This window comes from Oncorhynchus mykiss, chromosome 10 (genome assembly GCF_057628025.1).
Source record: "Oncorhynchus mykiss isolate SJ-2025 chromosome 10, ASM5762802v1, whole genome shotgun sequence".
NCBI classification, from domain to species: Eukaryota; Metazoa; Chordata; class Actinopteri; order Salmoniformes; family Salmonidae; genus Oncorhynchus; species Oncorhynchus mykiss.
In genome coordinates this window covers 47629492-47654076 of record NC_143031.1, presented here as the reverse complement: position 1 = coordinate 47654076, position 24585 = coordinate 47629492, and the positions used below count along the sequence as shown (strand labels likewise).

General features: G+C 43.1%; 1 protein-coding gene across 4 annotated transcripts in view; it reads right to left on the bottom strand.

The window, feature by feature from the left end:
* LOC110534120 (pro-neuregulin-2, membrane-bound isoform) overlaps window positions 1–24585 on the bottom strand; it is a 114808-nt gene that overhangs the window by 45816 nt on the left and 44407 nt on the right. For 2 of the 4 annotated variants that reach the window (XM_090186897.1, XM_021618800.3), the window contains exon 1: window positions 17622–18251. The exons of the other annotated variants lie outside the window; for them this stretch is intronic. In XM_090186897.1, the coding sequence (XP_090043023.1) occupies window positions 17622–17736 (115 nt within the window). In that variant the 5' untranslated portion in view covers window positions 17737–18251. Of the gene's footprint in view, window positions 1–17621; window positions 18252–24585 lie in introns of those variants that run through there. 4 annotated transcript variants of the gene reach the window in all.

Here is a 24585-nt window from a genome sequence, read left to right as displayed (position 1 = left end):
TTCCTCATGAGGACATTGAACGTTCACAGAAGGAACAAGTAAAGGTAAACCTATCAATTAGTTAGTGTTTTTGCTGATATCAAGTTTGTTTATGAATTATTAAGTAATTAAAACTCGTAATTCTGTTACCAAATCTGCAATGGAATTAGACATAGTAGTTACAAACCACAGTTGGGCCAACTACAGTCTTCCCTTCCACTGGCATACTGTTATATGCTCATAACCGTTTTATTTCTGAAAACAGTCTGGACAAACCCTCACTCTCCCTCTCTCGGTCTTCTCTCTCTACAGTTAATGTCACCTCTCCTGGCTCTTTCTGACACCTACAACCCACCCTCTTTCCATTTACCCTAACAAGCAGCCTTACCCACTGAATACCGACATTACATATCCATTGAAAAAGTAGTTGAAATTTGGTTCAAAAGTAGTTGAAATTTGGTCATTCCGCCCTGGCCGGGACCAAATCTTAACCAATCATAGAGGTCTGTGTTTCACAAGTTGAGACAGTACAGTAGAGAACAGTACATAGAGCACATGTCCAAACTTCTTAAACATAAGACTTCTATGGAATGGTTCCGATTTGTTGTGGTGCGGACCAAACAAAATGTGGTCTTGTTTGGGGGCGGAGCTCATTACAATAATAGCCCGTGTGTAGAATAATACCCAAATATGCAAAAGAAGGATATTGTGTACCTATTCAGGATACAACACCACAAAGAGAATGATATTAATTTCTATAATTATGCATTTCTATATAGGACAGATCAGGGACCCATGATGTAATTCCGTTACCGGACATAAATCCCACTGTAGTTCAATAAGCAAAATCTTTTTTTTCTTTTTTTCCCAAACTCAAGGTGTCATGTCATAGCTGACACCTCCATTCTTTCTGTAGACATCTTTGAATCTTAAGCAGATATTTAACTTTGGAGTTCTGGGAAAATGTGGACGCGAAATAACTGAGGGAGATTTTACAGTAATTCTGTTGCCAAATTTTGCACCTGCACTGTTCTTCCAGTAAATGTGTTTTTGTGTAAAATGTTCAGTGTAAATTGTTCAAAGTAGTCCTTGTGCAAAGGGTTGTATGGTTTGTTAAACTTTGAAGTCAACGGTTTTTGATTGGCATGCATTTTAAAGTCAAAAATCTGAGTCAAAGCGTAATTCCGTTACCATGGAATTACCACAAGCTAGACAACAGGGTCAGCCCAGCTCTGGGAGGATGGATGGATGGATGGATGGGTAGAGGGAGGGAGGATGGGCTGTACAGTTGGCGGTCTTCTCCCTCCCTATGGTCTCTGGCCTGCTCTGCTGTCACAGCTGACAGCTGCACTCATGTTCGTTGAGGACTGGGATTCCCCCAGGGTACAGAAGAGAGAGGTGAACAGGGGTGAAGGGGACGGGCTTCTCAAGGTGAGGTTGCGGTCTTTCTCATTCCCTCTCGCTCATTCTCCCGCCTTCTCTTTCAGACACATTATCACAGTAAGTCATCATGAAGTGCCTCAATCTCTGACTCTTGTGAAGATATGCTGTTTATGCAGGAGGGAAATTGGAACACAATTGGAGGTGTATTTAGAGCCAGTTGTAGCTACAGCATGTTTAGCAGGACATCCATCATTGTACAGCTAGGTATATAACTGACAGGCATTGATTCTGGTGGTATTGGTAGGCATGGATAAGTATCTGGAAATGTTGTCTAGAATCGTGGTAAGTATCTCAAATACAACCCATCATGGTAATTGGTGAATTGAGTCTAGCTAGCTATAATTCCAATGGTTTGGCTGGTAATAGGAAAAGAAGAGCAATTTTTACATGGCTAATTTATTGTTAAAAAGGAAACTCATTCAATATTTCCTGACAAAGTGGCCAGGGAAAAAGAGCAGTGGTGTAAAGTACTTAAGTAAAAAATACTTTAAAGTACTACTTAAGTAGTGTTTTGGGGTATCTGTACTTTTACTTCACTACATTTCTAAAGAAAACAATGTACTTTTTACTCAATATATTTCCCTGACACACAAAATAACTCTTTACATTTTGAATGCTTAGCAAGACAACATCAATGGTCAACCCTACTGCTTCTGATCTGACTCACTAAACACAAATTACTTGTTTGTAATTTTTTGTTTGTTTGTTTGTTTGTTTGTAATGTGTTGAGTGTGCCCTTGGCTATCCCTAAATTTGAAAAGAAAAACTAGGAAAATCGTACCGTCTGGTTTGCTTAATATAAGGAATTTGAAATGATGTATACTTGAGCAATTACATTTACTTTTGATACTTAAGTATATTTAAAACCAAATACTTACACTTTTACACAAGTTACTTTCACTTTTACTTGAGTCATTTTCTATTAAGGTATCTTTACTTTGACTCAAGTATGACGAGAGATTACGAATATTATGGACAAGTTGGAATTGACCTACATGGAAAACGAAAGGCATAGAAAACGTAAATGACGTGGTAATAAGTAATACATGAATGTCCATGACAGAATTTTAAATGAATTTTAGACTGACCAATGTAGATATTTTCAAATACATGCAACTTAAAATGTTCATATCAAGACCATTTCTATTTGAAATCTTTTGGACAGCAGACCAATCTCCAGGGAACACTTTTTGAGTCTGAAAAGGATGTTCATATGATAGGCAAGATGCACTACATGGCCAAAAGTATGTGGATACCCCTTCAAATTAGTGGATTTGGCTATACATAAAATCAAGCACCCAGCCATGCAGTCTCCATTGACAAACATTGGCAGTGCTAAAGAGCTCAGTGACTTTCAACGTGGCACCGTCATAGGATGCCACCTTTCGAACAAGTCAGTTCGTCACATTTTTGCCCTGCTAGAGCTGCCCCAGTCAACTGTAAGTGCTGTTATTGTTAAGTGGAAAAGTCTAGGAGCAACAACGGCTCAACATTTACATTACATTCAGTCATCTAACAGACTCCCATCCAGAGCAACCCACAGGAGCAACCAGGGTCAAGCGCCGTGCCCCGACAGATCTCCCGCCAAGTCAAAACGGGGACCCGAACCAACAACCTATCGGCCACTGGCCAAGCTTCCATTCTCCAAGTCACCAAACCTCCAAGACCCCCCCCCCCCCTCCCCCCCACAGTTCCCCCGTGTGCTGCCCCTCAATCATCCGAGATCCCCCCCCAACCCCCCAAGAAACCTCTCCATCCATTATTTGTTTAAATAAATTCCGCATTACATGTCACCAGTAGTACATTTACTGTTAATTCCTGTCATTTAGTTACGTTAATTTCTGTTCATGAGTGGATCAATTAGGCCTACACAGTCAATTACCATTCTCGGTGTGGAAACATTGTTTACAGAGTTCACAACCTGCTACACAAACAAGTTCTGATTTATTTACGACCATCATTTAAACGTTTCCATTGTATTTTGCTTGGGGCGCTCCACGCAATGAGCATGTGTCTGCTTTCTGTACTCGATGGAGTGCGTGCCTGAGCACGCATAGAAGTAGACTAACTGCGCACAAATGTAGGAAAGTGCCCATTTGGGGATGTCTGATTTCTGATCTTCTTAATTAACTTGTTTTTCTGCCATTTTTTCTTCACCTCACACAGAAAGTCAATGAAGTCAGTATTTATTTTAAAATCCATTGCGACTGACATTAGTTCCTCACAGTATTTGAAAAATAGCTCCAAAACTCTCCCTCGATAATCACTAGGCCTCGGTGTGAAAGAGTAAAATATCATGCTCTGAGGATCCCATACATCCAGTGGAAACGTCATAAAATACCTGAACACATTTCCCTTCGCGCAAAAACAGCTGTGTCTGTCCTGAGCTCACTGGCGTGGGAAACTCTGAGGGCCCGGAATAGGCTAGTTGATACAATGTTGCAAGTTCGTCAGACAGCTTCGGGCCTGACCTTCCTATATACAGTCATTGGGCCGGGCCCAGTTGATTTGAATGATTTGATACAATGTTGCGCTTCACTAGCGATAGCTCAAGTCAAGACAGATAGAAGGAGAGGCAGACAGGCACAGTAGAGAGATGAATGCGATTGAAATAACCTGAAATGGAAATGATAGGCCTACTGCTACATTGGCCTAAGCCATCTCTTAGTTCCAAGTGCTCATTTCTTTAGCCGCCAATGGCCCACTGTGAATCAGTGCGTCCATATATCAGAGGCTGATGCTCTCGCTTTAGAGGAATCTAAAGTTTTATATTATAACATTTTTCCATTCCGATTTATATTATTAAAAACATGTGACATTGATTTTGAGAAAAAAAAAATATATATATTGAAATGAAACTGTCCCACGAAAACGTGCATATGAATATCATAACTGGCATGCAGATCAGTAGAAATGGTACTGTAGGATAAATTGTGAGTTTCCCCAAACTCTTCCAAGGAATAGAACGTTGTGAACAGAGCACACATTTCTTTGTACTGCATAATTACAATGTGTGTGTGTGTGTGTGAGAGAAAGAGAGATAACGAGAGGGGTGTTGTAACTAAGATTGTGCCTATTAAAACTGAGCACAAAGAGACAGCTATGCATTACAGCACCACAGCACCGCTGCGCCCAGCACCGTGTTGCTTGCTAGACTAGTGGGCTAGCACACCTACACCTAATTTTAGAATTGTAAACTAATAGAAAATAGAATTAGGAAACTATTTCGAGCACTTCTCCAGATCATTTGATATCCACCACATGGGGGAGAGAAGAGGGAGAGAGAGAGAGAGAGACCCGACTCAACTCCAACTAAACGGTCTGTCGTACAGCAGAGAGCGTGTCCAACTCCGAACCCACACAACTGAATAGATAAGAGCATATCATGAGCACACATCATCTGGCACCTGTATCATCCCGCGGCTACGTACTGGTGAACCAGCGTTTGAGTTGTGCGGTTGCAATATCAACAGTCCCTTATCTCTGGTATATCTTGGCGTGCATAATTTAAGAAAATTGTGTGCAGTGCAGTGGACAGATAATATGCACAATGTCTCAGGAAATACTTTCGGGGATGTCCATACTCAGTATAGAACACGGCCCCAACCGAGGCCCACAGGCCACAGTGAAAACATTTGCACACAAAAATGCAAGACGATGCAGTCGCATACTGTAACTGCTATAGCCCTCTAGGTAGAAAAAAAGAGAGAGAGACAAGCACAGACAAATCAACTTTTTTCTAAGAGAAAGAAAGAGAAAAAAAAGACCGACACAGGAGAGAAGAAGTGCAGCAAGCAATACTTCAGGAGAATTGATTGAAGCTATTTTACGTGTAATTTTTAATGAAACATTTATAAACTCAGCAAAAAATAAATAAAAGTCCCCACTGTCAACTGCGTTTATTTTCAGGAAACTTTACATGTGTAAATATTTGTATGAACATAACCAGATTCAACAACTGAGACATAAACTGAACAAATTCCACAAACATGTGACTAACAGAAATGGAATAATGTGTCCCTGAACAAAAGGGGAGGGGTCAAAATCAAAACTAACAGTCAGTATCTGGTGTGGCCACCAGCTGCATTAAGTACTGCAGTGCATCTCCTCATGGACTGCACCAGATTTTCCCGTTCTTGCTGTGAGACATTACCCCACTCTTCCACCAAGGCACCTGCAAGTTCCCGGACATATATAGGGGGAATGGCCCGATCCAACAGGTCCCAGACGTGCTCAATGGGACTGAGATCAGGGCTCTTTGCTGGCCATGGCAGAACACTGACATTCCTGTCTTGCAGGAAATCACGCACAGAATGAGCATTGTCATGCTGGAGGGTCATGTCAGGATGAGCCTGCAGAAATGGTACCACATAAGGGAGGAGGATGTCTTCCCTGTAGCACACAGCGTTGAGATTGCCTGCAATGACAACAAGCTCAGTCTGATGATGCTGTGACATACCGCCCCAGACCATGACAGACCCTCCACCTCCAAATCGATCCCGCTCCAGACACAGGCCTCGGTGTAACGCTCATTCCTTTGACGATAAACAGGCCTCGGTGTAACGCTCATTCCTTTGACGATAAACACGAATCTGACCATCACCCCTGGTGAGAAAAAAAACGCGACTCGTCAGAGAAGAGCAACAGGCCTACAAGCCCTCAGTCCAGCCTCTCTCAGCCTATTGCGGACAGTCTGAGCACTGATGGAGGGAGTGTGCTTTCCTGGTGTAACTCGGGCAGTTGTTGTTGCTGTAGCTGTCCCTCAGGTGTGATGTTCGGGTGTATTGATCCTGTGCAAGTGTTGTTACACGTGGTCTGCCACTGCGAGGACAGTCAGCTGTCCGTCCTGTCTCCCTGTAGAGCTGTCCTACGTGTTATTTCATAGTTTGGACGTCTTCACTAGTATTCTACAATGTAGAAAATTGTACAAATAAAGAAAAATCCTGGAATGAGTAGGTCTGTCCAAACTTTTGACTAGTACTGTATATGTGTGTGTATATAATCATTTTACTACATGTAATCTATTTTACATGCGAGCGGAAATAGTTGTAAGTAGCATTACTGTTGTCCATTAGTTTATTTCAAATCAGGGGAGAGTGGTAAGGGTTGGTATTTTTGTATTTTTTAAAAATACAATTACGGTATCCAATACAATAAATAATAGGTAATTACTTCAATTAAAACTGAACATGTAGGTGCACCAAAATAAATCACCGGATGTCCTTATCTGGGAGGGATTGCCCCACTTCCCCGACCTAGTAAAGAAGACAGGCTGTCTGTCCTAAAAACCTATATGGAAGAGTGACTAATATTTCTTCAATATCCCTCTGTGGAAATTGCTAAGTGATATTGAGCTCTTCAGAATGTAGTGGGGTTTGATGGAATGTGTATTGCAGTAAGGCGAGTTCCCTTTTAAGGACTGCAGATAAGGATGGTCCACTACAACACAACACAGAGTACTAGTCTGCAGTGTGCTCGGACAGTCCACTTGTAATGTGCAGTAAGGAACAATTTGGTCTACGTTCAGACAGTCTACGCTTGATGTTCACTCAGTGTTCACTGAGTCAGCCTTTGAATTTGGAACTAGCAAATATATTTTATACTCGTGGTATGCTCTCTAACCCCATACCTTTGTCAGATTGACTATGTACATAGAAAGGAGCAGAAGCCTTTCTGAAGGACTACAGATACAGTACAAGCTTGATTCTCTCTAGTACAGTATGGAGTAACAGCAGAATAGCTTGGCCCTGCATCCTACAGGGAAGAGAGGGGAGCTGCTCTGTCCTATGTAGGCTACATGTCCTATGACAGTCAGACCCTACACCCTGCCTGGCTCTGAGATCTCTATGCGGAGCCATCCTGCACAGCCCAGACATGATGCACAAGGAGTCGGTGAGCCAAGTAAAGCCCCCCCAGTCAAACCCTCCACTAACCCGGACAACGCTGAGCCAATTATGCGCCGCCATATGGGACTACCGGTTGGTTTTGACACAGCCTGGGATCGAACCCCAGGCTTTAGTGAAACCGCAACATTGCGATGCAGTGCCTTATACCGCTGCAATGCAGTGCCTTAGACCACTGCGCCACTCGGGAGGCCCTGATCAGCAGTATTTCAAACTCCAAATGATACTGATCGTTCTGGCATCATCTTTGCATTATTGCTGTCAAAATGTCACCCTTGTTTTGTTTTTTTACAGGTTTCCTTATAATGCTTGGATCAAGTGGTTGTTTCCAATTCCTTACTGAATGCAGTTCTTGTAAGTTGTTCTGAATATGGTAGATGATATTAGAGAATGAGAAAGCAAGGTTACCTAAGGAATAGTGTGTAGAAATACAACATGATGGAATGTTATTGTTCGGATCCCAGGGTAGAACCTGTTCTTGTGGGTTCTACCCCCCCCCCCCCCCCCCCACCCACCCCCCCTCGTTAGTCCAGTCTAACGTGACAGAACTGCTCTCATAAGGATGCCTGTCTGACCTGGACCACTTCCCTAAACAACCCAAATGTGTTATACTTTGAACAAAGATGCACTTTCTGGGGTTCCATCTATAATTGTAAAATCAATTATTTTCAGTGTTTAAAGGGATACTGCGAGATTCCATAAATTGAGACGGTTTTTTTTCTACTTACCCAGAGTCCGACGAACTCATGGATACCATTTTTATGTCTCTGATGGCAGTATGAAGGAAGTTACAAATAGTTTTGCGAGCCAATTTTAACTGCCGTTAGCGCAATGACTGAAAGTCTACAGGTACGCTAGCGTAATCGAAACTACCTTAATTGCCAGAATGTCACAGTGTCTCTTTAGTAAGAGGAGGCCAAGAAGCTGTTAGTTTAAAGGAACAGTTACATAAATCAAAAGAGTATCAGGAAACATCTATACTTGACCAGCAATTATACTGGTGAATTTAACCCATCAGTAGCTCATCTTTTTTTCTGTCCATTGGAAATCCGTGACAATGATGATGATGTGACAATAACGGAGTTACCATGCTTCTATCATGTACAACATTCACATTGATGAAACATCCATTGACAGCTCTATAAATCTGGATGAACTAACAGCTAATCAAAAGGTCCAGGTTGCACCATCTCACTAATCTGATTTCACTGAAAAAAATGGAATATATCACTTTAAGCAGATACCATAATGCTTTTGGCGTCAATCTTTAGGAACACTAGTTGCAGTGCATTCAGAAAGTATTCAGACCCCTTGACCTTTTACACATTTTGTTACGTTGCTGCCTTATTCTAAAATCTACACACAATACCCCCATAATAATAAAGCGAAAACTGGTTTTTAGAAATGTTTGCAAATGTATTCAAAATATAAACAGAAATACCTTATTTTCACAAGTATTAAGACCCTTTGTTATGAGACTCGAAATTGAGCTCAGGTGCATCCTGTTTCCATTGATCGTCCTTGAGATGTTTCTACAACTTGGAGTCCACATGTCATGTCTAATCAATTGAATTTAGCACATGTCTATATATGGTCCCACAGTTGGCAGTGTATGTCAGAGAAAAAAAACCAAGCCATGAGGTCGAAGGAATTGTCCGTAGAGCGCCGATTGTGTTGAGGCACAGATCTGGGGGAAGGGTACCAAAAAAATGTCTTTAGCATTGAAGGTCGCCTAGAACACAGTGGCCTCTATCATTCTTAAAATGGAAGAAGTTTAGAACTTCCTCGAACTGGCCGCCCGGCCAAAATTAGCAATCGGGGGAGAAGGGCCTTACTCAGGGTGGTGACCAAGAACCTGATGGTCATTCTGACAGAGCTCCAGAGTTCCTCTGTGGAGATGGGAGAACCTTCCAGAAGGAAAACAATCTCTGCAGCACTCCACGCCTTTATTGTAGAGTGGACAGACGGAAACCACTCAGTAAAAGGCACATGACAGCCCGTTCAAAGTTTACCAAAAAGCACCAAAAGGCCTCTGACCATTAGATACAAGATTCAAGGATCAGATGAAACCAAGATTGAACTCTTAGGCCTGAATGCCAAGCATCACGTCCGGAGGAAACCAGGCACCATCCCTATGGTGAAGCATGGTGGTGGCAGCATCATGCTGTGGGGACGTTTTTCAGAGGCAGGGACTGGGAGACAAGTCAGGATCGAGGGAAAGATGAACGGAGCAAAGTACAGAGAGATCCTTGATGAAAACCTGCTCCAGAGCACTCAGGACCTCAGACTGGGGCGAAGGTTCACCTTCCAACAGGACAGCGACCCGAAGCACACAGCCAAGACAATGCAGGAGTGGCTTCGGGACAAGTCTCTGAATGTCCTTGAGTGCCACAGCCAGAGCCCAGACTTGAACCCGATCGAACATCTCTGGAGAGACTGGAAAATAGCTGTGCAGCATCCAACCTGACAGAGCTAGAGAGGATCTGGGAGAAACTCCCCAAATACAGGTGCGCCAAGCTTGTAGAGTCATACCCAGAAGACTCCAGGCTGTAATCGCTGCCAAAGGCGCTTCAACAAAGTACTGAGTAAAGGGCCTGAATGCTTATGTAAATGTGATTTTACATTTATTTTATTTGTATAACTTTGCAAATATTTTTTAAAAAAAAGTTTTTTTTGTCATTGTGGGGTATTGTCTGTAGATTGATGAGAAGAAAAAAATCAATTTTAGAATAAGGCTGTAATGTAACATTTGGAAAAAGTCAAGTGGTCTGAATACTTTCCGTATGCACTTTATATACAAATCTATACAAGGGGCCATCAATACAATTTGCCCAATTTTGTAAGCACCATTCTACCCTGACATTCTCAGAAGTTCTCCTAATCCATTGCTGATTGGAGCACCTGTGTACATACCAAGTTTTGCAGGGAGTGGCTAAGGGTTTAGTACGTCGAACTGAAATTATTTTTATCTCTAAATTATCTGAGCCATTTCAAGATGAGCTGTCAGTGCCATCTGCACTTGCTGGAATCAAACAAGGGAATGTCTAAATCAGAACAAAGACCATGCATCATAGATCAATAGGACACATGTTATTTTTAGTCCAACTCCAGCTGTACACATCTCTCACAAGCCTTGTTAGAAAACACTTAGAGGAGACAGAGCCTCAGAACTGTCAACAACTTCCTGTTAGGTTAAAAAAGGAGGGCTAATGATCATTCTCACTGCAGGGGGTAAACTCACACACACACACACACACACACACACACACACAGAGAGTGAGCTATCGCAGCCAGCCAGATGAGGCAGAGGGAGATAGGAGCTCATCCTCGGGTTTTAACCTCAAGGTTCTTTGTTTCTGCAATGGCGACAGAGTCGGCGGAAAGCTATGGGGATCTCCAGCCAACTTTGTTAGTTATGTAATGTCCTCAGACTAATCCTTGACTGAAAGCATCTCAGTCTCTTACTGCTGTAGGCTCCATGTATCCTTGTGATTCCCGATAACAAGATAAACCAACCACAATACAAAATAAACAACCCCAGCCAACAAACAGTAAGGAATCTTCACCTATGACAAGATTACCAACAGCGTACTCCTTGTACCCTGCTCTTCTCATTAGGTCTGGTTCAGCACATAGTTTTGTAAAGGATGAGCATTGAGGAAAGGAATGTTAAAATCGAGACTTGTATAGAAAACAGTCTAGAGGAGAATACTGTGCTTGATTTACATATATCCGCTTCTACTACCCAATTCAGAGGAGCACATAGCCTGAGGAAAGCCTAATAACCAATATTCCCAGGCTCTGGGTGTCAGTCAGTACGACAGAATGTCCCGGTACCGATACAGAGGTCTGCCCTTGCTACCAGCTAACAACAAACGTTCCCATAACTTTAGGGTCTCATTAGGTCATTTTACCTAACGTTTTCAGAGAAATGTTCCAGTGATGCGCAAGGACTGTTTCCAAGTGACCCTTTCATTAATGTCAAATGAAACACGGTTGCCATGTTCTCAAAATGTAAGATATTAATGTTCTAGAAACATTCCATGGGAACGTTGCAAGAACATTCCTGTGCATCTGTCGTCATGACGTCGCCTGATGGTCCCAAAGAAACGTTTTCCACCCCCCAAAAATATATTGTTTCATTACACATCACTCCTTGTTACTGTGGCAGAGCCCATCAAGGCTGTGATTGGTGAACCACTGAGCCATTCACAGCTCTTTGTTGGCAAGGTTAGGGACACACAGAATGCTTTTAACAGTGTTTTCAATTTACATATTTGACACACATGACTACAATGCACATGTTAATTTATATACAGTAATTATTAGTCAACTGTAATTATGATTTGAACTCACAACCTCTTGGTTCACAGCATTCCTATTTTTCTGCTACACCATCATGTCTGTGTCAGTTTCTGACTATTCTCTCATCATTGATTTGATTGACTTATTTCTGCAATTTTAGGGCTTTTTGTATAGTTGTCTAATGTTGGTGGGGGCATATCATTTTGAGTTAATGTTACTTCTGAATAAATAAATAAATTCTTGAGTACTTTTACCAGAGCTGAGAAAGTGCATTCCCCCTACTGCTTACACCTATCCAGTTATTTCAGATCTACACAAGTGCACGGGAAGAAGGGCTTAGGGTTTGTGTCTGGACAGGGCCTATACTGGCCTAATAAACACATGTCTTAGGGATAACCCTTATTGGGACAGTGGTTAGGGCATTAGTCATCGGTGCTGGTGGCCTGGGTTTGAGACCTCCTCGGGGAGTCATACTTTATTTTGCTAAGAATGCGAGAGCAGTATGTTAATGTCATTATTTGGCAATCTTTACAACACCCCTAACTTACCTAATTAAAATAAGTCCCTTGTCGAAAGATGAGAATGAGTAGGATTACCCTTTCAGCACAAACGATGACCACATTTCCACTACCGCTCATAAATGATCCGTTTTCATTAATTCTACATAGCTGAGCATCTGTCCATCCGTCTTCTTGAAATGCACCTTGAAGTAAATCTCGGCTGTGTTAAAAGTACACACTCATGATCAGTGATCATAGTGCTTCAGGAGTGACATTAAAACTGGGTAAAATGATCCATCAACATTGGACAGAAAGACTTTAAATGGCTGAAAAAGTACATACATTCCGTGTGTGGCATCCTGTTCTCTTTCATGTCAACATAAAGCAGATAAAACTGCCTGAACATTTTCAGGAGAAAAAAAAGAGAAAAAAAAAGTGAGTCAAACACCCCAAAGCCATACAGCATGAAGCAGGAAGACTTGGATAAACTACAGCCGTGTGTAGAAGAAATGTAGAGTCACAGGCAGTACAGTACAACAGATACGAAAAGTGAGGTGGCACAAACTGAAGAAACAGTATGCTACTTGGAAGCTTAACATAATCGTTTTCCCTCCCCTAAGAGTCTTCAAATGCAGGCTCTCTTTGAGGTGCTGTTTTAATGTTTTTTCCCCCTCCAGACAAAGCACTGCAGATTATCATCAGGTTCACTATAACACCACGCTCCTCTCTGAGTCAATAGCCACATTGTCTGACTGGTGACCAGAGAGATAAGACAGGAACACCACACGCACACAGATAAATGGGCTGTAATAATAATAATTGTTATTATGCAGTAAAACAACAGGCTGACTGACCCATCAAACGGAGAGAAAAAAAACCCCAGCAGTTTCATAATGGACCTGTGAAATGAGGAACTGTGTTTACCTAAGGGCAATTTTAAATTAGCAGAAGAAACCAAATCAAATGTTACTTGTCACATGCGTCGTAAACAACAGGCTAACAGTGAAATGCTTATGGCAGGGCCGTACGAAAGTAACACGGGGTGAAAGTAAGATGGCCATTTTCTCAGATAACACAGAAGCTAGAACGACGTAGTAAAGTCAGCACTTTCCTACGGTGGAGGACGAGCTCCCTGCAAAGAAACAGCCCAGTCTGACCATGTTTCGCAAAATTTGGTTTTGAGCGATGGACGTAAAAATAAAATAAAAAATGACCCGGAAGTGTTCTTCAGTTGTACAGTTGCATTTAGTCGTTCAAGGTTCCAAACGTATGCATTTTCTTATCCTATCTAGTGACTAAATGACAGCATAGGTTTAAAGTATCATGCTAGCTAGTCTTAGGTGTTAGCCTGGGAGAAGTTACAGGAGAGACAAAAGTAAGACCATGTAAACTGATGCCCTGGAATAAAATAAGGTAAATGTTTAAGCACTGGGCACTGTATCTAGTTCATATTGCTTTTATGTTAGTGTAACGAATGTGAAACGGCTAGCTTAGTTAGCGGTGGTACGCGCTAAATTGCGTTTCAATCGGTGACATCACTTGCTCTGAGACCTTGAAGTAGTGGTTCCCCTCGCTCTGCAAGGGCCGCGGCTTTTGTGGAGCGTTGGGTAACGATGCTTCGTGGGTGACTGTTGTTGATGTGTGCAGAGGGTCCCTGGTTCGCGCCCGGGTCTAAAGTTATATACTGTTACATTCGCAAATATCAACAAAGGACCGAATGTTACAAAATTAAACATGACCTCATTAAAATGATGTCTTAATCAATCGACTTGGTGGATCAGATTCTCACAAGCTTTTATCGACAGGTTAGTGGTTAAAAATATTTTTTTGATTTGATTCAATTACGTTATGGAAATGTGGTAAGCAAGATGAGTTTGCCGTTGGGAAGAGAATAAAGACGTTTATTCTATCAAGATTGGTAGGGCTAAGCATGAATAGTCATTACAAATGGTGGAAAACGTCCCCATTTAAAGTGAGATGAGACAATTGTTTAATATAGTGTGATCCATTTTAGTTTGATTAATGTTGTAAGGCAAAATATTGTGGTTGAGCAACATTGCGATGTTGACGCATGGTTCATTTTCATACATTTCAAACCTATAGCACTAATTATTCAAATAGACAGAAACATTCAATTATGGCTGATAGTACATGACTTGCCTAGTTAAATAAAAGTTGAAAAAAAATTAAATTTGTTTTAAGCAAAGAGCATTACAAACTAGAAACATGAAGTTAAGGCCGCCCTAACGCAGGTACAAAGGTAAGGTTGCGGTCGTTCTGTTCTCTGGTCTATCACCATGGAATTGAAATGACATTTACTAATAACAGAGGAGTTGTTTGTCATAGAATATGGTGTCTCAAGCTCTATCGATCTCGAGAGTAATTAGGAAAAAAACTAAAAAACTCTTACTTTTGTCCTGGTTCTCCCCTACTCATTCCTAACGATGCAGAGAGAAAATCCGAGAATGAATAAGACGAGGAATGAATAGAGAATCAGTAGTGATAACTTGGCGTTATACAGTACACGGGTCAATCAGCCATAGTTAGTTAAATCTACTGTCTTTGAAAAAAAAAGGATAGTGTCATGGAGTCCACATAACACCAGGTGAGGATGACAGATTAAAGGAAAGCTGCCTGCAGGTAAGGGAGAGGACGTACGGACGTGCCTGGTGCCCAAATTGATGACGTATGTCGCGCAATGAAAGTCGGGTGTGGAGACGAATGGTCAATCATCCTGATGAGCCCTTCCCAGCTAGCTAGTTTATATGCTGGGCTGGCTAGCTGGCAACAACAACAGCATGGCCCTGGTTAAAACTTGGAAAAGAAAGTTGTGTTCATTTTGAAGGGCGAGGGAGAAGTAACTTGTAGTATTGGTTACCATCTGGATGTCACCGTGACATGCCAATTAGCTGAAGTAACAAGCCGGTGTTAATGACCAGTGCAACGGTGTTGGGGGGTGCTTTGCTGACGTGAGTTGCATCCCACCGGGCAATTACATGTCGCAGGCCGTATCTAACGTGGCCAATTTGTTCATTTTATTTAGAGTAGGATAGCAGCCTGCATGGGAAATATCGTGTAATATTGGTAGTAACCATCTGGATGTCACCGTGATACAGTCTACACTGCTCAATGGGGAGAGTTTGCGCTGCAAGCTGGGAACACAACACAGGGCACGGTGTCCTTCACTCCCGCTTGCCGCAGCAAGGAGAGGAAAGTAGCTAGGATAGTGTCGCCAATATCAGGCCAGAGAGACAGCTAAAGCACATTTATTGTAGGCTAGTGATTTGTACAACTAAGTCATTAACGTCTACATTTCCGTAAAATATAATAATTACTCTGATAGAAACGGAATGATTCTGAACCTTCCAAAGAAATTCAAAAAAATGTCCAACAGAAGTTTCTAGCTACAATGACACACTGGCTAGCTGGGAAGGGCTCATCAGGACGACTGACTGAACCATATCCGTTCGTCTCCCCTCGACTATCGCTGCGCGACATATGTCATCAATTTGATATGTCATCAATTTGGGCACCAGGCGTGTCAGCTAAATTCTGGACCTGATTGTGCCACCCCTCTCTCTCATAACTAACTACAAACAAAAGTATGGCCCTTCTCTTAATTGTGTTTAACAGCTTTCAGGCAAATTTCATGTCAATAAGATTTAGTATTCTATGAGACTTTGGTTAATAACCAAGATCTGAGAAACAGATTAGGAAACAATGGAATAATCAGCACATTAAAAGAGTAGAGGAATGGAAGCTCCAGCGCCCAGTTTTACAGGGGACAAGGCTGTGAGCGCTCAGCCATGGTGGTGTGACTGCTGCCAGGGGAATCCAGAGGGAGAAACCTAAGTACGGGCCTGGGTGGGTGAGTGACTGGGTGGGTGGGGGTAGTGAAAGACAATACAATACAGTGCCTTGTCTGTGTGACCTGATATTTCTGCGATTTCAAAGGTCTCTGATTGAGTGTCTCTCTGGGTGCCTGGCATTTCAGACACCCTAGTGAAGGCAGACTGAGGGACGCAGGCCCTCTTTCATAGCCCCTGGAGAGGGTTCACAGGCTGGGTTACTCACACAGTCACAGACGCTTTAACTTTGGCTGAAAACGTCCCACTATGATACAGAGGTATAAAAAAAAATGCTCCCAGTCCAGTATTTAATTCATGGTTAAACCTGCCACGTGAGACTGTGTGTGGACCCAAATATCCAAGACCTGACAGGTCTGGGTCCAAATTGTCTCAAACCCAGGTCAGGTCCTGTTTGATGGAAATCGGGTCTTGGGTCTATGTAACTACAGTTGATAGACCCGAATGGCCCTGACCACAGATCTGCATAGCCTATAGCATATTTATTTTACGCTAATAAGGTGAATTTATTGAATTATAGAAGGCCTAGCCAACAGATAAATACCTATTTGTAAACCAGAAGAGCAACTTGGCTGATTAACATTATTGAACATTATTTCACTCTTGTCCAATCGGGTCTGGTCTAAACCCGGACCTGTTAGGGTCGGGTCTAAGTCTGGTTGTCATCGGTTACAGGTCTGATTGTTCTCGGGTCCATTCGTGTCAGGTCCCACTTAAAAAAAAATAAAGTTCTGGTCTTTTCGGTTCTGGATCTGATTGTCCTCTGGTCTGTTTAGGTCCGGATCCAACTTCTTGGACCGGAGAAGACCTCTGGTTTCTAAAGAGAATGTTGAATCATTCCTTTAGTGTGGGACATAGTTTAAGTGGAGTGGGACTGAGATTGGGGCAGGCATTACCTGCTAACCGTGTGTCAAACTGCAGGGGCGTGTTGCAGCTTGCAGCAGCAACCAGTGAGAGAGCACATTGCTGCGTTTGTGACTCAGAGGACAGCAGCTGCAGTGCAATTCAAATGGCAGAGGGTTTTCCTGCGAGACACGAGAGAACCACTTGACAAGGGAAACACTGCCGCTAGGAACTAAAGCTGAGAGACGGTGGACGGCCCTGGGCGTGTTCTGTTGGTCCACTGTGAGGAATAGGGTTACTGTGTAATACTGTACCTCACTATACACCGTGTGAGCCAAATGTTTTGCTTCGGAAACCGTGTTTTCCCACTCCCTTGAGGACATGGGAAAACTAAACGAAGCAATAGTTTCAGGCTGCTGTATGAGACACGTTTGCGAAAGTGAAATGTGAAGAAAACAATTGTTACGCGCTGCGGCCGCTGTCAAGATGTTCCCAAACCAGCTGTGTGTTGCAGTGGTGTTACCGTGGTATGCACAGTGAGGTCCCCAGCTCATTGAGGGCTTTGATTTGGGCTCTCACGCCAAAGGCACATTCGACCACACCAACAGATGTGCCCCTGCATGTATGCTGCCCACATTAGGAAACACTTCAATGTGGCAAGCTATGACAAGACAAGGTGATACATTATTTCACAGGCCCTGCAGTCTCCCACCATTCCACCACACACACACACACACACACACACACACCTCCAAATGTCCTCTCCATCGAGTCATTTTTACCTGTTGTTGGATCCAATTCGATCTCCTCTTTCTCTTTGCGCTCTCTCTCCTCTTTCCGTGCCCTTTTCCCCCCACTCTTTTTCCCTTTCCTCTCCTTCTTCCTGCCCTCCGACATGCTGTCAGTTGAAAGTGTAAATCCTCTCAGGGAAAAAAAAAATCACTGACAAAAACAGGTAGTCCTGTGAGGAGCGTGTTACGCTAGACTCTAAGCTTGTCAGAGCGTCTCCCCTCCTATATAGACTTGCACCAATCACCCACAGTAGGGAAACACCTACTCACAGCAAAGCAAAGAGAGAGAGAGAGAGAGAGAGAATGAAAGAGACGACCGAAGAGGGGGAGAGAAAAGTAAGGAGACCGCGCTAAGGAGAGAAAGGGGAGGGTAGTGATAGAGACCTAAGGGGTGAGCAGGGAGGCATTTCTCATTGCTGTATAGGCAATTAACTGTTCCCTGCCTAGAACTATCCGATAAACACAGCCTCTTCTAGGCCCTCATGCTGGAGCGGAGACCTGAGAGGTCCAATCCCAAATCAACCCCTTCCACTCTCGCCCCTCTGCCCTACACTTGCGTGTTCACACGCGTAGGGGCAAACTAGACCCTACGTTAGCCACTTCGACCCTGCCAGCAACGCTGTCGGCTTCAGAGCGAAGTGGAATCACATAAGGCACCACATTATTGAGTTTGCGCAACAACAACAAAAAAATATGCAGAGGCGTGCCTAATGATATGCCACGTGCATTTGTTTATCTCTGATTTCGTCATTTGACACGTGTATAAGATGGCATGGGATTTGTTTATTTCAATGTCATGCTTGTTTTATTATTTAAAAGCGGAACATGAATTGCATCATTCAAATCACCGGTGTGTCCCGAACTTGATGGTTTTATTGATCCTCTCGCCACTGTCAGGAAGTCACCCTCGAGTTTCGTCAGGAACAAGTGACAACAGAGGGCCCTCGGAGGGAGTTGATAGGGGTCTGGGGGTGGTTTGGGATTCACAGAGACCACAGAGCAGAGGTGATGGCCCATATAGCAGGCCACCTGTAGCCTCCCAGATACCTCTAGCCTGGAGCATATCTGGTCTTTATGACTGACCCTTGCACCCCTGGAGAGGGGCCAGTTAACCCCTCCCCCATGCTGACCACCCATTGGGTCTGCCCCCCGTGCATGTTGGTGAGGGGGTCTCTACATGCTCCCCAAACTCACACAATGTGGTACTGATTTAGGTAATAAACACTGAAACCTAACAAGAGGATATGCATTGAAAGCAATGAAAACTAGAAACGTCACAATGCATGACATATGCATATGCTCCTTAAACACAATCATCCATTTCCTCTCCACACCTCTCCCTCTCCCCTTTTTCCTCCTCTCTCTCTCTCTCTCTCTCTCTCTCTCTCTCTCTCTCTCGCATTCTCTGGCCCCTTTCTGCCTCTCCTTTTCTCCTCCCTGTGTCCTCCTACCCCTGCCGTGCTAGCAAGCCCCAGCATGTCTGTGGTTGCGTCTCTCTGCCGGCGCATCGTCATCACCAACCTGAGGAGCGAGCTCTGTCTCTCTCTCTCACAATCACACACACATGCAGTCTGTCTTACACATCCAGCAACACTGCACAGCAATCATACAGTGTAAATTACTGCTGATATATTGATGTAATTAAATCCAATAGCCTGACAAACGTTTTCTGATCTCAGAAGCTTGAAGAACCACTCACACATGTCTGTCAGAGACAGACAGGTCGAGTGACGAATGAGGTGAGCCCCTCCCCTCATTAAAAAGAGCCACTCGCCCGTCCTCGGTTCATTCTCGAGCAGGCCGAACTTCCGCACACTTTTGCGAGTGAGATATCTCACTCATGAGGAGAACAGGGATTAAAAAGACAGGGATTAAATTCTCTTTCAATTATTCATTTCGATATCTCACATGAAGTACAGAGCCAACTCCCGTATCGCAGCGTGCAGGCACGAATGGTGAACTGACAGTGCATGTAGCTCATTTACTCGTTTTGTAGTAAAGCGGTTTAAAAGGAGAGATATTTCATCTTCATGATTTCCAGTGGCTGAAAAGGCTCCTGTGATATATGGGACTATAGGCTTCGGAACTGGACGTTCAGAATATATTACAGTCCAAGATGGTGATTAGATGGACCTTAAAGAGATTCTCCGGTACCTCTGTATACTTTTTAGTCAGTAGATCTGTTATCTCACTCACGAGCCAAAAGTGGTCCTTAAATTGCATAGTACGTCACATACAGTATATGCAGATATGTGCACGGTGCCATTGCTCTCTCTCCCTCTGCTGTGTCCATTGAGCCTTTGGGCCCTCCTTGCAACCTCATAGGATAATGCTGGGTAGGCCTCTCGCCAGCTGTCACTCAATTGCGAGAGGCTGAAGCTCATTGGCTAGAACTCGAATTGCTAGGGGACTGTAATTCTTCTCATAGATTATGTATGTCTGAACTACACATGGAAACATCCAGCCCAAAGCGGGAGGCTCATAAAAATGCTTTCTTAGTCGCCAGAGAACCGAAGCATGTCTTTAAAAGTGGGAAAACCTTCCCTCAGTCAATAAGGTCCTGTAGAAAACCTCTGATAAAGAACATTGGAATGATCTGTTTTTGGTCACACCACTTCTCAAAGACACACCACTTGTTTCCATATAGTGAATGTGTAGAAGAATGTGTGCTCAGTCTCAATGACTCCGAGCGGTAGGCCTGTCACATCCAGATTTAACTTCTCATGGGCCAGGCCCACGGGGCCATGGTTCCTGGGTGAGGGTGGAAAATCTCTCTGGTCGCTTGGGTCACAGGAGATGCCAGGGCTCGTCATACAGCAGGAAAAAATTATCTCTGCTATCCGGAGCTTGCCTGGTCATCGAGGGGTTATCAAGATGAGGGATGAGCCTTCTTCCCTCACTCTGGCTAAAGTGGGGAGTAAAGCTAGCGCAAAGAACAATGGGTAGTGCACATTTTCTTGTGATGAAAGAGATCTACGGATGCTTGGCTGTTCTTCCAGATCTGTTTCACCACTTGGGGATGGAGTCTCCATTCCTTTTAAAGGGGATTCTCCCTGGATAATAAGTCTGCTCCTACGTTTAGTACTCCCAGGACATGCGTTGCGAGTAGGGACAGTATGTGTGCCCTGCTCCACTGAATAATCCTGATGGATAGTCTGTAAGCACAGGGACCAAGTGCCACCCTGGTGGTTGATGTAAGCCACCACAGTCTTATTGTCTGTTCTGGTCAAGTCATGACAATTCCAAAGGGAGGGTAGAAAGTGTTTCAGTGAAAGAAGCACTGCCAGACATTTGAGGTCATTTTATGTGAGCAATGCAGCGTTTATTGCATTCCCCTCGTCAACGGCACTCCAGCCCGTGAGTGGCATGTCTGTTATCACCACCTTCCTCTTGCCACTACCCCTAGAGGTGCCAGAAACAAAGATTGAGGGGCTCGTTCAGTGACGGAGAGCCAAGAGACATGCAGAGGATACCTTTATCTGACAATTGTGGTGATGCCGTGTAGACATACGTTGGGCAGACACCCAGTACTGGAATTTTGGGGCAAGAGGTACTACTGAAATGGTGACCGAGCGCCCCCTGTGGAAAGGGAGAGGCACTGTCGAAACGACCCAATGAGTTAATATAAGAGTGTCGAATGGCGAGAGAGAATCCAGCATTATGCCTATATATTCTATTTTTTTCCCCCCCTGATTGATCTTGAACCCCAGTTTGGAGAGGGAGGGTTACAAGGGAAGCAATGTCTCTTACTGCTTGCTCCCAGGATGGGGAGCTAAGCAGGTAACTGTCTATGTAGGTGGAGACTTTCTCAGTGCCTTGATTCTCAGGGTTGTGAGGGCACAGTGTTACCCGAAGAAAGCCGTAGGGGTAGCATCCTTTCTCAGTCTAGGGGTCTCTTTTGACCGTAGCAAGGTGAGGCATAACCGGTTAGTTTAGCCAACGAAACGAGTGAACGTTAAATGTATTACACAAGAGAGTAGGCTGGCAATTCCATCGTAGACGGGAGAGCCAGTAGCAGCCGGCATCCCAGCATCGTTGGGTGCCAGAAACAAGAGTGAGGGGGTTTGAGTACCTGCCTCAGTGGCCATAGTACATTGAAATCAGGGAGTCAAGGTTGGGCCGTGGTCAAGCCACTGTTACCCTTTCTACGTCCCTAATTAGTGGAATAAGTCCTGCTAACCTAGTAGCGCCTGCTGCGAATTCGCCTTGACAGGCATGAGCTAGCTTATTTGGTGCCTCATGGCCAGTGTTGGGGGTAATGCGTTTTGCAGAAACAAGTAAAAAACAGTTTGTGTTACTCCAATTGGAACAGTATTACACTTACTGATCAAAGAAATTAGTTGTTACGTTTGCTATCATTCCCTCCCTATTACGGTTATAGATCAAAATTAATATCTGTGATGATTATTCCCTCTGTTGAAGCAATGTAAAAAATATATATATATATATATATTTATATATTTTTAAATCCCCGCCCCAGATTCTAATTGTTTCCGTCTGTCACGTTCTGACCTTAGTTCCTTTGTTTTGTCTTTGTTTTAGTTGGTCAGGGTGTGAGTTAGGTGGGCAGTCTGTGTGTTTTTCTATGTTGGGGTTTTGAGTTCGGCTTAGTATGGTTCTCAATCAATCGTTGATCCTGATTGAGAATCATACTTAGGTAGCCTGGGTTTCACTTTTTGGTTGTGGGTGTTTGTTTCCGTGTGAGTGTTTGTTGCGACACGATACTGTTTCGGTTTCGTTCGTTTCACGTTTATTGCAGTGTTCAGTTTATGTCTTTAAAATAAACGTTACGGACACTTACCACGCTGCGCATTGGTCTTCCGATTCTTCTCGCTACTCCTCCTCAGAAGAGGAGGAAGAATGCCGTTACACCGTCCTCTCACCAAGTTCCTGTTTACACACGCACACACTACAACTAACTGCTTTAGTGAGGGAGATGAAACATGTGCTTTTTCAGTGTGCAAGTACTCCCAATACTTTGATTTGGTAGGACCAGTGTTGGGAAAAGCTACTCTGAAAATATAGTTTACCAAGATACCATTTATTTTACAATGGAAGAAGTTCAGCTACACTAAAGCGTCCTTTTAAAAACTATAGTTCACTGAACTAAAGTTACTTTGAAAACATTGTTCACTGCATCCAAACTAATTTGTGAAAAATAACCGTATGGCGGTCTGAACTGTCATATACTTCAAATTGCACAAACAGATCACTTTGGGGTCAAATGTTAACAGAATGTGTATTTTAGCCTATTCAACACAACAGCTAGGTTTCAAGTGAGAATTATAGACACGTTTGAAGCCAAAAAAGAAAGGAAATTAGTGCACCCATATTTTATTAGATTTTTGCAAAACAAAGTAGTGTGTAGTTCCAGTAGTTAGATGGACTGCAACATGGCAAAAAGTCATGAACTACTGAAAACCTTACTTAAATATGAATCTAGTTCAACTACTACCAAGCTACTGCAGAATGTACTTAAATTACTAGTTGAATTACATGTAGTTCATTACTCCACAACACTGGGTAATAGCCTAGCTAGTAAGCACAATGTTAGCCGGAGGAAGCTAGCACTTTGTTAGTTTTGCAATAAGCAGTGAAGCTAGGGCAGTTGGTCTAGTCAATGTGTTATGGCGGGGCGTGGGCTGAGTTAACGAGAGAGAGCGCTAATAATTCTACCCTTTCCGGTGGTGAGCTACCCAGGTTCCCTAAGCCATGCAGCTAAGCTAGCCAAGTTTCAGTATCAAGCCGTGTGACGCTAGCTACCACAGGAGACAAAGGGAAGAAAAAACAGGAAAAAAACTAACTTACCCGAAGCAAAAACTATCCTTTCGATAGTCACCCATCACAGAAGATGAGAGCTGAAAAACCTGCGAATAACCGAACAGGAAAACAGATCAAGTCGTGCTGAGGAGAGCTTAGGTTATTTATAATAAGGGTTACATGGAGAGAGAAAAATCGGACCAATCTGAAATGAAAATGGATGGCCCTCCATTCAGCAAAATATTTTGGATCTAAACCCTCCCTGAACACTTGAAAAACAACTAGTGACCCTCTATATCCAAAACCATAATTAAAACAAGTGGATAGCAGAGAACATGTTTACCATTTACCCTTACTTCTTGGATAGACCAGAGCCTTAGATATGCAGTTTTAGAAACTGTTCTTCGTCCTGTCATTACATACCAAAACGGGAGTTTTTTTTATATAGCACACAGAGCTGCAGGCCAGAAGGTTGTGGGTTCACAGACCACAATGGACAAGGGTAGGGTTGGAAAGATCTCCTTCATAGTAAAAGCATGAATCTAGCATGGTATTTGCAGGTTCGAGGAAAAAATATCCTGTTATAAACATTTCATGCAATTCTATGTAATTTGACATATTTTGTGGAATCTTTTTTTAATACCACACAAATGACCAGAATTACATGCTAAGCATGGACAGAGAGATAGGCCTATGTGTTCATCTTATCATATTTATACAATACCAAATCAGTGTGTCTTGTTTGCAATGAAACTGCCCCTGTTTGCAAATAACAAAATCTGAGGCGTCATTAGGAATCTGAACATGGTACTTTCAAAAGTTAGGCCTACTTTTCCACCCCAGACAGTGAGCGTTTAAGCAACAACAACAACGACAAAATCTTCTAATGTACAGAAAGTTAATAGCTTAAATCAATTGGTAGTGACAGAATTAGATTACGTCCCTAGCAAAGTCAGCCTTTGAATGTCACAGAAACAAAACAATGGTATCCCATTATGCGTCGGAGCCACGTCTTTCCTGGGTATTTTACAGCTTGTTTCTAGCATAAAGCATCGTGGACCAAAGCGCTGTTATAGATCGATTTATATTATGGGATCCATTATATTTATCTCCAACATCTTAAGCTAACAAGGGGTAGGCCTGTGCTTTTTTGACATTTTCTTTAAGAAGAGGTAGGTCTATGGCAGACCCTCTC